Source organism: Camelus dromedarius, chromosome 19 (assembly GCF_036321535.1).
Source record: "Camelus dromedarius isolate mCamDro1 chromosome 19, mCamDro1.pat, whole genome shotgun sequence".
Taxonomy (NCBI): domain Eukaryota; kingdom Metazoa; phylum Chordata; class Mammalia; order Artiodactyla; family Camelidae; genus Camelus; species Camelus dromedarius.
Window position 1 is genome coordinate 38,949,689 of NC_087454.1, and position 12,068 is coordinate 38,961,756.

General features: G+C 39.7%; 1 protein-coding gene across 4 annotated transcripts in view; it reads left to right on the forward strand.

Annotated features, from left to right (window-relative positions):
* Window positions 1-12,068, forward strand: part of KHDRBS2 (KH RNA binding domain containing, signal transduction associated 2) — a 522,708-nt gene that overhangs the window by 314,817 nt on the left and 195,823 nt on the right. For all 4 annotated transcript variants that reach the window (XR_010376930.1, XR_010376929.1, XM_031434467.2 and 1 more), the window contains exons 5-6: window positions 1,856-1,983; window positions 7,348-7,546. Coding sequence is in view for 2 of the 4 variants with exons in the window: in XM_031434467.2 (XP_031290327.1) it covers window positions 1,856-1,983; window positions 7,348-7,546 (327 nt within the window). In the remaining 2 variants the exon portion in view is untranslated. The remainder of the gene's footprint in view (window positions 1-1,855; window positions 1,984-7,347; window positions 7,547-12,068) is intronic.

Below are 12,068 nucleotides of genomic sequence, written 5' to 3' on the forward strand. Positions count from 1 at the left end.
GGCCATCCCAACCCTGGAAGATGGTCCACTTCTTAAAACCGAGTATATCCAGCTGAGCTCATGAGAAACTTGATTATATACTAACAATAGCTGTTCTGTTCACACTGAGAACTGAGTAGTGTCAGTAGTGTCTACTGGTAGTGTCAAATAGTCACGCTAATAATCACAACATTACATTTCATAATTCTGGCCTAAAAATATTTATGCTCCAGAGGAATCTTGTACATATATGAATCCATCTGCAATCTGTTAATTTTCATCTCAGCCCTCAGAAGAGCCAAAAATGACAATCGATCTCCTCTTATTATTCATAAAAGCCCTTGAGAGTCCACAAATTCTCCTCAAATAGGAAGCTGCAGAGATCTGCTTTCAAATTAGAGACATTACATGGGGAAATTATAGAATTAGCTCTTCATTTTGATGGTGGCTGCTCAGTTCAGTCAGAAGTGGCAAGTCCCCACTTTCCTTGATCCGAATGAAATAGTAGACGTGTTTATTCTTCCATCTGGCTGTTGCTTGAAAGTGAAAATTAAGAGGTAGAAATTGAATAATATGTGACTTGCTAGAAAGTATAATTTTCTACTGTATAGCTCTTCTGTCAGTCAGCTGTGTTGAGCCCATTATCACTATAATCAGATGCTGAACAGGCTAAACATGAAAGCAGCATGTTAGAAATGAGAAAATAAAAGCTTTGGAGTGACTAGTACTTCTGCTTGTGATCACGGCAGTTTTGGGAGCATGAGGTAAAGCTATGCCTTAGAAATGCTCGTAGGCTGAGTGCACCCCCGCCGCCACCTGCGAGACTGGGCTGCGCAGGTGACTGCTATGTTTCCAGGTGCCGCTCCAGGTGACTCACCTGGCTCAGGTGTCTACATCCAGACTTCGGACAGCATTTATGTGAACCCACCCTCCACCAACATTTCTAGTTTCAACTCCTAGACACCGCATGGCTTTCACACATGTTTGTATTTACTGGAAAAGAATTTACTCAGATTGCCCATATGGCAAAAAATAACCAATGACTCAGTTTTGTGCTGTTGGACCAGGTGTGTGTGTGTGTGTGTGTGTGTGTGGACGTTCACGTGTGTGTAGCAGTCATATGAGAAATAGGTAAGATTGACCCTCGTTGTTTTGCAGACAGCATCCATCTTCAGTGACTCAGATCCACTCTTTGATCCCATTGAAATGACCAACACATTTCAACGCTGATGAAAGACCTGATAGTCTCTTTGACGTTGACCAAATCTCTGTGAAGGTCCTGTTCCGCTGTGTCTGTCACTCTCCATCAGCCCAGTGCTCGGACACACAGCAAGCTCTTCTTTTTGAACGTTACCCATCAAGCGTTTAGTTGGTTTCTGCAGCCTTTCTGTTGTCTGAAATTGTGCTATTTATTGGCACTTTTTTTTTATTATTTTATCACAGTGTCTACTCTAGTCCTGGGGACTGCACTTTTTCAGTTTATGCGTCAGGAAATACTTAAGTACATTTACAATGTATACATACTGACCCCTGGGACGCTGATTTTCAGTAGTCCTCATGTTAACAGCCAGAGCTTCGGTGCATTCGAAGAGCGTGTTCTGTACTGTTCTGCAACCATCTTCCCTCCTCTGGTCGGCGTATCAAGTGACATCCCAGCAAATCTCATCCGACTTCCCGCTGAGCACTTCCTTAAGAGAGGCCACTCCAATTTCTCTTTGTAAAATTAGGAACTTAAAGTGTATTTACTTTCACATCATTTTAGATTTTTGTATCCAAGGCTCCAGGCAATGAATGAAAAATTTCCTTTCTGACTATGCTTGTTCAGTTCTAAGAACGCCATGCCCCACTTTAACTCATCATGTTTTTTCTCTTCTAGGACTACAATGACGAAATTCGTCAGGAACAGCTCCGCGAATTATCTTACTTAAATGGCTCAGAGGACTCTGGTCGTGGCAGAGGCATCAGAGGCAGAGGGACCCGGATAGCTCCCACAGCTCCTTCAAGGTACGTTCGTTCTTATTTTAAATAAGCTAACAGCCAACGAGGATGGCAACGCTTTGCTGACGCGTTCTGTGTCATGATCACAGCTAGGAATTAACCGTAACAACATGAGCAGCAGTAACCACCACCACCGCAAAGGCAGTAGCAACAGATACGTGCTCATGAGAGCTTCACATACGTTAACTCCTCAAATTCTCCATAGTAGGATTAAACATTATTTATTTACAAGTGAGCAACTGAGAAAGATGTAAGCAGTATTTCCAAGGTCACAAGGCAGTCTGACTCCAGAATTCAGAGTTTGAGCTCTTAACAACCATCCTAGGAAAATAAAAGGTGCAAATATAAGACTTTCTATTTTTTGATTTTATCCCCAGGATTAGGGCATGCAGGTGATACAATCATATGCCTCTATGAACCAGGATGACCTTGCATGAGGAGGAAATGATAAATAATGTCTGTGCCTTAAGTGGCCCTTGAGTTGATACAGTCTTGCCAGACAGATGGATAGGTAGATGAGGATGATACAGGTAGGGAGGTATGTAGATTAGATAGATGGATATATAGATAGGTAGATAGATAGATATTATATATATATTATATTATTATTATATGTAATAGGTATTTATATAGATATGTAGATATATATAATATCTATTATATATAATAGATAATTAGGTAGATATATTATATATTATATATTAAATTAATTAATTACTAAAAATAATGTATATTATAATATAATCTATTTATCTATCTATATACCACCAGTTCAGAAAGCCAGAAACACTCTTCTTACACAGTTGATGATAAGAATATTTAAAGTTTTGTTATATTTGACTCTACAATACTCTTGGTCATCAGAGAAGATTTTATTAGATATTGTTTATTTTGCAAAGACATTGGAATCTTTCTGCACCAGATTTTATTTGGTAGGATTCTACATTTGTCAAGCTTTCAACAGAAAGCATTGTTTTGCATACAGTAAAGTGAAAAATACAGTCTTCACACGCAGACCAAGTAATTCTGTCATTCTCTCTACCCTGTTATAGTTGGGCTTCAAATCTCTAAATGACGAAGGTCTAGAATATGATTTCATATATTGCATAGAAACTACCTAAAGAGATTCTAAGGTACTTTGCCCATTCAGTTTATTTTTTTTAATTATCCCCCAAATATTTTCAACCACCTGTGTCAAAACACCACTGTTTTGAACACTTAAGTCAGAAAAAACTCAAAAAATTTTACTTATCAGAAAAAGAAGTTAAGAACTATTCATTTCCAAATAAAATATCAAGGAAATGGTTGACTATCTAAAAGCAAAATGTGGCAATTGTGGAAATTACTTTTTTTTTTTAAATTGTACACTTTGCTTTATCACAAAACTATCTAATAGTCCATCTTATTTTTTGATGCATTTATCAGTACATTGCAGATTGACTAAAGGAAAAACTCCTGAAAATGTTTTAGCAATTACTTTCACATTTTATCTTTAAAGTTAAAAAATTGAGCTGTCTAATGCTACCCAAGAACTTTGTTCATTGCTAAAAATTAATGTGACATAACAACATTTTTATGGACTTTTTAAAAATGGAATCAACCTTTTATAAAACCTTATACATTTCTAATCGCAACATGATGGGTTGTGAAATAACATCATTGCAGGTAATCCTAAACTGATTAAAGCATATGGTTTAAATCATGAAATTGTCGCTTTTGTATTCCAAAAAAAAGCCAGTTTTAGCAGTTTTATATGGTGTAATAAGTACGTATCAAAGGACTATAGAGGTGACAATTTTTTTTTCAATTCTATATTCCTTTGAACTGGAGCCATTTAAAAAAAATAATGCATTAACCTGCTTTTGCAATTATAAAATTATCAGATTAAAGATTTTGTTTTGTTATTGATGCTCCTTAATGTAACATCACATTTGCCATATTTGAATGGACCATGTAACATTTCAATTTCAGTGAAGTTTTATTCCAAAATAGTAATCTCTTTAACAATTTAATAAAGAATAGTACATTATGATCTAGATTTTTAAATATCTTAGAAGAAAAATTTGCTTGCATTGTTTGTTTTCTGAGGGAGAGGTGGTTCTGTTTCTTCATTGATTTCTGCGTGGAGGAGGTCCTGGGGATTGAACCTCTGACCTCTTGGGTGCTGAGCATGCGCTCTGCCACTTGAGCTATACCCTTCCCCCTGGAAGAAAAATTTGATTGAAAGCTTTTGCTTTTTAATAGTCCATATATCATACAGATCTGATACTGCATATGTCAAAAGAAAAGAAAATTAACATTGAAAATTAAACCTCACTTCCAATGCTATCTTGATGTCATTAATGAACTAACATTAATAAAAGTGAATGCAGCAGAACTCTGTTGTCTTCTGTTTCAAACCACATGATGAAGTAAATCTGCAGTTTAAAAGGAATAAAGAAATGGCTTCACAAAACAAAAGGTCATATCGATCACAAAGGTCTTAAACGAATGGGTTAATGGATGCAAATTTGTACATAGTTATGAAATTGTGACTTTATTAAGTTACTCAGTTACACTTAAATTAAAAAAGAATGGTACCTGGGATATTTTAAACCTTTGTTGAAAATTTATTTAATTAATGGAATTTATGTTTCAACAAACGTGTCTATGAAAACTATCTAATCTCCAACAATAATGCATACCAGAAAGCAAAGCATCACATCTGTATATTATAATGATTTATATATTACATAATTGAAGAACTAAGACCTTCACACACATCACCACTACACGTTGGGTGAGAGAAACAATGGGAAGCAAAACATTTGGGGCAGACTTGGAAGGTTTTGTTTAACTACAATGAGAGCTAATACATAGATAGAATTAATGGATTTTGTTAAAGAGGGGAGTAATTTTATTTGTTTCTAAGAAAGAGTTCTCAGTCACCACTGTGGGTGAGAGAGAATTAGAGCAACGAGAGAGACAGACAGAGAGCACTGACTCACGGCAGGGAAGTCCGTGAGAAGACAGGTCCCCATCCAGCGCAGAAATGAGCGTAGCAGAGATAAAGGACTAGATTCGAGTTTAGAGTTCATACAGTTTGTGCCCAGTTAGACGTCCGAGAGAGTGGTCCTAGATGGCGCTCCCGTGCCTGACCTGGCTGAGGGCTAATGGCACCATCCACTGCACTTAGGTGAAGGACCGAGCTTAGTGAAGAACGTACTCATTCCTATCACGAATCCTGGGTCTGCATATGGGCGGTGTGACCTGGGGCACGTGACTCGTACCTTCCGTGGCTTGGCTCTCAGCCTTAAAAACAGCGTGGGAATGGCTGCGTGACACGCTTGTCGAGACTTTTAAGTCACGATGCTACGCATCAGGCAGTGGCTCCCAACCTGGTCTGCGTACTGGGGTCACTGAGGGCTTGCCGCTGCTGGAGACTGATTTAATGGGCCTGGGGTATGGTCTGCAATCTGGAATTTTTCAAAGGTCTTTGGGTAACTCTGAAGAAACTATGGAGAAACACAGAATCATGAAAGTTTCTGAAAGGCGTTTTCCAGGTAGTAACTCACAGTGACAAACATAACGGAGAGGGGATGGGGACTGTCAATGACCCAGCGGACTGGGACGTCGGTAGGATACTGATGATAGCAGGAAGGAGTATTTTCAATAAAGTGGAGAAAACAGTGACCAGATTGTGTTTGATTCAGGACTGAGCGGGAGGTGAAGTATTAAGGACAGAAAACTTACAAGAAGTCAGAAAAATAAAGGGAAGAACATGGCAGTGTGGATTTATCCAGGGACACTGCTTTCTAACACAGGCGACGTGAGTCTTGAGTTGAATCGGAGGCCTTGAGTTGGAGAGAGACGTAGGGTTAACACTCCAGGGGAAGGACAGAAGGCACAGGAGTGGTGAGTCAGATTCCGGAGACAGGTTTGCCGGGGCTCTGTCTGGGAGACAGGTGATGAGGGAATGGGCTGAGAAATTAGATTCGAAGTGAGCATCATGCATTTGGGAAGCAGGAAGAAATCTTATTTTATCTACTAGAAAAAAAAATAGACCTCAGGCTCTGGGGTTTATAATACTCACCTGTGATTATTCCGCAGTGTAGGCAGGACTTGTGAGTATAATTTAAAGTGGGGTGACATCATTTCCTACCCACAAAGGCACACTTTAAGGAGCATTAAAATACTCAGTGGAACAGGAAACTGTCACCTTCCCCAGTGCAGGACAGCATTCTCTATATGTTAGACTCACAATAAATTCTCTAATAATCTCTCTGCTCAGCTCTATCATCTATTCAAAAAGTTTAAAAGCTTCCCAGGATTCTTATTGTTCACTCGTAAAAGCTCATTCTCTGTCAGCAAGAGCCAGCTGGCCACTATTCACAGCAGAAAGCATCCCCTGCAGCCCCCATCGGTGGGGGCAGACGAACGGTGTGATGGTTGACATCCCAGTGATCATCTTTTACCCCAAGCTTCAGCGTTCTTGCTGAAAGCAGTGCTTTCTGGAGGCCACCCTTCAGACATAGTAAAGAGTGAAATAGCCATGTTTTTGCCCAAAGACTTCAGACAAACACTCAGCCTTCCCCGAAGGCCCCAGAATACCATCAGGAATTAACTGTCATCATGCGATCTTACGCTTTTAGTCCAAGTTACTTTTGTGTCAAGCACTCCAGTACCAAGGACTCAGTCTCCTTTTTTTTTTTTTTTGGGGTGGAGTCCTGATGTATTTTACTGGCACCATCGTTACCAGAGGTAACAAATTATATCAGAGACAGTACCAGTTCAGGGGTTCCATGCGTAATAAGAGTGATCGCGAGTTGGGATTCAGGTGACCTCAGGCTTAAGCTGCTGTAATAAGCAGAATGATATCACGATGGTTAGAGTTCCACGTGTTATTGAAGTGCAGACAGGCTTTTATTTTGTTAATGACAAAATTGCACGGTGCTGTCAATAACCTCCAGAGTGGAAGAGACATTGACCTTTAGCAGCGATGGGTGGTTCCGGGAGTCATATATTAGCCAAAGCTCTGATTTGAGCATTCTTGATAAATTTGGAATAAAAATCAGAGTGGGCTGATTTTTGTTTGTTTTGCTTTGAGTTTGTAGTGCTAGAAAAAAACATACCAATGTATTTCACATGGTTTTCATGATAACTAAGCCATAACCAATATTTACAAGACTTATTCTGTGCAAGATACTTTACATTCTAAAGAATTGCGATTAAACACACACACTCACACACTCACACACTCACACTCACACATGCAGAAATAGATCTAGTTTCCTTCCCATTGTATGGAGGCTGTAAGATGAGAAATTTACCTGCTTTAATTCCTTTCTCTCAGCACTTGTTTCTCACCTGTACGTGACCTGCTTCTCCTAGGGGCCGTGGGGGCGCCATTCCTCCTCCCCCACCACCTGGACGAGGTGTCCTCACCCCTCGAGGGACCACTGTGACCCGTGGCGCCCTCCCAGTGCCGCCTGTAGCAAGAGGTGTCCCTACCCCACGAGCCCGGGGGTCACCAACAGTGCCAGGATACAGGGCACCTCCCCCACCAGCCCACGAGGGGTATGAAGAATATGTAAGTACCTTGACATATTTAAAGCATCCCCAGTTGTGAGGAAGAGTTAAATTGGTTGAATAACAAGTTAAGCTTTACAGACATTCACATACATGAATATAGCAGGTGACGTTTGTTGTGGAAAACAAATGTCATTTGCAACAAAATTTACCAGTGCGTTTAAATGAGGTCATTTTGAGAAAAGATTTCCTTGTATGGGTGCCATCATTGTGGTTAGTACCGGTTCAAAAACATTTCTTGCATTTTAAGGAAAAACTATCCTGAGGTCTTCTTATCTTTAGAAGACTTGATCAGTTTCAGATGGAAATACGCATGAAGGTAATGCGAATCGTGGTGTATTCAGAAAGTTCTCCTGGGATGTGATAAAGATGAACGTACCTCAGAAATATTTGACAAACATAATGGGATTATATTATAAATTTTGGTAATAACTTAAGACCATGTGGTTGGTCTTTTATTTCACTGTATGAAAGGTATGGAATTGGCAGGTGTGAATTCAGAACTCAAAAAATATGGAATGAGCAGAGGAGGGACGGTCTCTGAGTAGCTCTTTCCCTTCCAGTCCTCTGTACGTGTTCATACCCCCTTTGACATTTCATCCAGGTTACCTTTCCTCTAGTTACATTGTATTCTAGTCGTGGCATCCATTTCTCGTACTGGAGTGTGCAAATTATAAAAAGTCAGTTTCTTGCTTACTTGGGTAACCATAAGTGAGTCCACTGTAAGTGTTTAATGGAACTGCTGCAAGCTGATCAGCGTCCTACGAAACAGATTCATTTTTGCCTTTAACCTCACCAGCATGCCCATCCCCGAATCAAGGTGTTCATTTCATTCAACCACCCACAGACGTGCTGTCCTCTCAAATAACCCTCTGTGAATGATCACTAACGTAGACTCTCCGAGGACAGTTACTGTCACATCCGGGGCACTCAGAACACGTAAATGTTTTATGGGCTGGTTAATACCCAAGCAAAACTTAATCCTAACGTAAAGTGAAGATGTTGGTAGATGTCACTAAGAACACATTAAAGCATGTTAGTTTTTAGGAATGTTACTGATTAAATAGGAAGCATAGACTAACATCTGCAAGAGTGAAGAAAAAGCATCAAGTTTAAAATTCCATTTCCATGGGAGAAGAGGAAATGTGCTCATCTAAAGTCTCTTTTGTAGAGTCAGGTATCAACGTTTAAAATCTTAGACAGTCTGAAAGTTGCAAAATCAGTAGCAGAAAGTATATTTTACCCTGTGAACAAGCCTGGAACGAGGTCTGGAAACACAGATCCCGGTGATGGTTCTGCCATCTCTTCCCTGAGACATAGTGTGTAGGAAATAAGTACTTATTAAATAAGTGAATTATTAATCCACAGCAGGGATGATAGGGTTGTGGTTTGTTTTTCTTTTTGTTTGTCGTCTCTGAGGAACTAGGTCTACCGTCTTTATGTGCATTGACACTCTGATGTTTCTATCTTCTAAATAGATCTTGATTTCAAAAATTAAAAGAGAAACAGTGGTCGACATTGTTATTAATCAAAAAGTTTACAGGGTTCATAGGGCACAGAGAAAGAGAACAATAGTGGCGTTTCCTTTCACATGAGTTCCAATTTATAGTGACTAAATCACTGGACTGTTAGGCAAATAACAGTAAGCTACAAAGGCATAAACGTTCAAGGAAGCATGGGTGGAAAAGGTTATATTGTGAACAGGGACATTTAGAAGGAGGGCGGTTCTTAAAGTAAAAGGAAATATATAAACCATGGAAATCTGAATCATTTTACTTAGATTTTAAAGTTTCCCATCCCTTTAATTGGTTCACTCAGTCATTTACTGAGCCTGTATCTTATTTCAGTCACTGTTTTTGTTTGTTTGTTTGTTTGTTTTTCATAGACTTTATTCTTTTAGAGCAGTTTCAGGTTCACAACAGAAATGAGCAGAAAATACAGAGTTCGCACACAGCCCTCCCCACCCACACACACACACTCCCCCACCCTCAGCCTCCCTCATCAGGGCGGCATATTTGGTACAATCAATGAACCAGCATGGGCACATTATCATCAACCGAAGTCCGTAGTTTTCATTAGGGTTCACTCTTGATGTTGTCCATTCTATGGGTTTTGACAAATGCATAATGACATGTAGCCGCCACTGTAGCATCACACAGAATAACTTCATTCAGGCACTGTTTTGACAGTCCTGGAGATGCAGCTGTGAGCACAACAGATCAAATATCTACTTTCATAAAGCTTACATTTTAAATGTGAGAAGGCAGAAACAAAGATATATAAAGAAATGAATAAAGCAGTGCTGGGTAGAGATAAGGGCTCCAGAGACAGGTGGGGAGGGCGCCACCATCTAAAGAGCTGTTGGGAAAGGTGTCTCTGAATTGGAGACTTCAGCAAATGGCTAACTGAAGGAGCGTCTAGTTCAAGGCCGGGGTGTGTGTGTGTGTGTATAGGCATCCCTGATAAAGGAAACAGCAAGCAGAAAGGTCCTGACATGGAACCTGCTTGAAGTGTTTGGGGATCAGCAAGGAAGACATTAAAGCTGTAGCAGAATGCATAAGGGGTGCATATATCTATCTGAATTAGAGTTCCCTCTGAAATATGCCCAAGAGTAGGATTACTGGATCATATGCCAAGTCTGTTTTCATAGCAGCACTGCATACAATAGCCAACACATGGAAGCAACCTGAATGCCCGTTGACAGATGACTGGAGAAAGAAGCTGTGGTATGTTTATACAATGGAATACTACTCAGCCATAAAAAAGAATAAAATAATGCCATCTGTAGCAACATGGATGGACCTAGAGATCATCATTCTAAGTGAAGTAAGCCATAAAGAGAAAGAAAAATACCACATAATATCACTCATATGTGGACTCTAAAAAAAAAAAAAAGAAGAAGAAAGAAAAAAGAAGACACTAATGAACTCATTTACAAAAGTAACAGACTCAAAGACATACTAAACAATCTTACGGTTACAAGGGCAAAAGGAGGGGTGGGAAGGGATAAATTTGGGAGTTTGAGACTGGCAAATGTTAACTACTATTTATAAAAATAGGTTAAAAAAAACAAATTTCTTCTGTATAGCACAGGGAACTGTATTCAATATCTTGTAATAACCTTTATTAAAAAACAATATGAAAATGAATATATGTATATATATGCATGACTGGGACATTGTGCTGTACACTAGAAACTGATACATTGTAACTGACTGTACTTCAATTAAAAAAAAAAGAATATGTTTAAGGGGAAGTGCCAGATAAGGTCAAGGGATAGATGGGCCAATTCACGTTGTTATAGGAGAGCTTGAGGCAGGAAAGTGACATGCTCAGAGTTACATTTTAAAAGGTTCATTCTGCAGGCATCATGAGAACACAATATGGAATGGGGTGGGCACAAGAAGAGAAACGATGAGACTGACAAGCCACTCTGCAGCATCCCCACTGATCAGAGGATGGCTCAGGGGGATGAGAAGGAGTCGACTCTGAGTGCACTGTGAACGCTATCTCATAGGGTTTGATGATGGGATAGAGGTAGGATGTGTGGGAAAAGATAATTCTGTGAAATTTTTGCCAAACAAAGGTTAAACTGAGTCTTGGACTGAACAGCTAGGTTAAACTGAGGCGTCATTTACTGAAATGAGGAGTATGGGGGTGGTGGGTAGTGGAAAGTTCAATTTGAGATCTACTGAAGCGTTGACCTTCAGGGATGTCTGCTGTGTTGCTGGATAGACTGCACCTGACCTTCTAAACAGACAACAGCATCCCGGGGTTTGAATTCCGGCTGTGTCACCAGCTGGGTAGTTTGTAACACTCCGGAGGCTTGGATTCCCCTTCTATATAATGGGGACGTCGTTTCCGCCTCACAAGACTGCGCTGAATATTAGAAATAAAGCACTTGTAACATAAGCAGGCGTAAGTGCCCAGAACATTACAGACGTTCAATAAAAAGAAACTATTATGTAAAATTTCCTCACATGTATTACTCTTTAATTTCTCCCTGGGATACGTGGTGAAGCCACTGAAGTCACAGACATTTAGCTGTTTTTTGTGAATTAACGGCAAATAGCAGAAGCTATGTCATCTTTGAGTAATAAATAAATAAATAAATAAGTAAACAGACAAGTCTGGGGGATTGTGTTGACAAAAACAATCAACAAACAATCTATAATAGGAACAAAAAAGAGTCTTATTTGAACCAAACTGAGGACTGTAGCCCAGAAATCGGTTTCCCAGATGACTCTGCGAAACTGCTCCAGAGAAGCAAGGTTTCCAGCACAATTTTATGTCTTGTCAAAACAAAGAATATCAAACCAGTCAGGGAGACATTCCTTCAAGGTTTCAAAAAAACAAAACAAAACAAAACAAAACAAAAAACAGATCAGCAGGTGCACAGGGAGTCAGCATGGCCTGCACCTGAGGAGGGAGTCTTATCATTGGTGTCCCAGGAAAAGAAACGTTTAATGTTTTTTTAATTTTCGAAGTACAGTCAGTTTCAACGTTGTGTCAGTTCCTGGTGT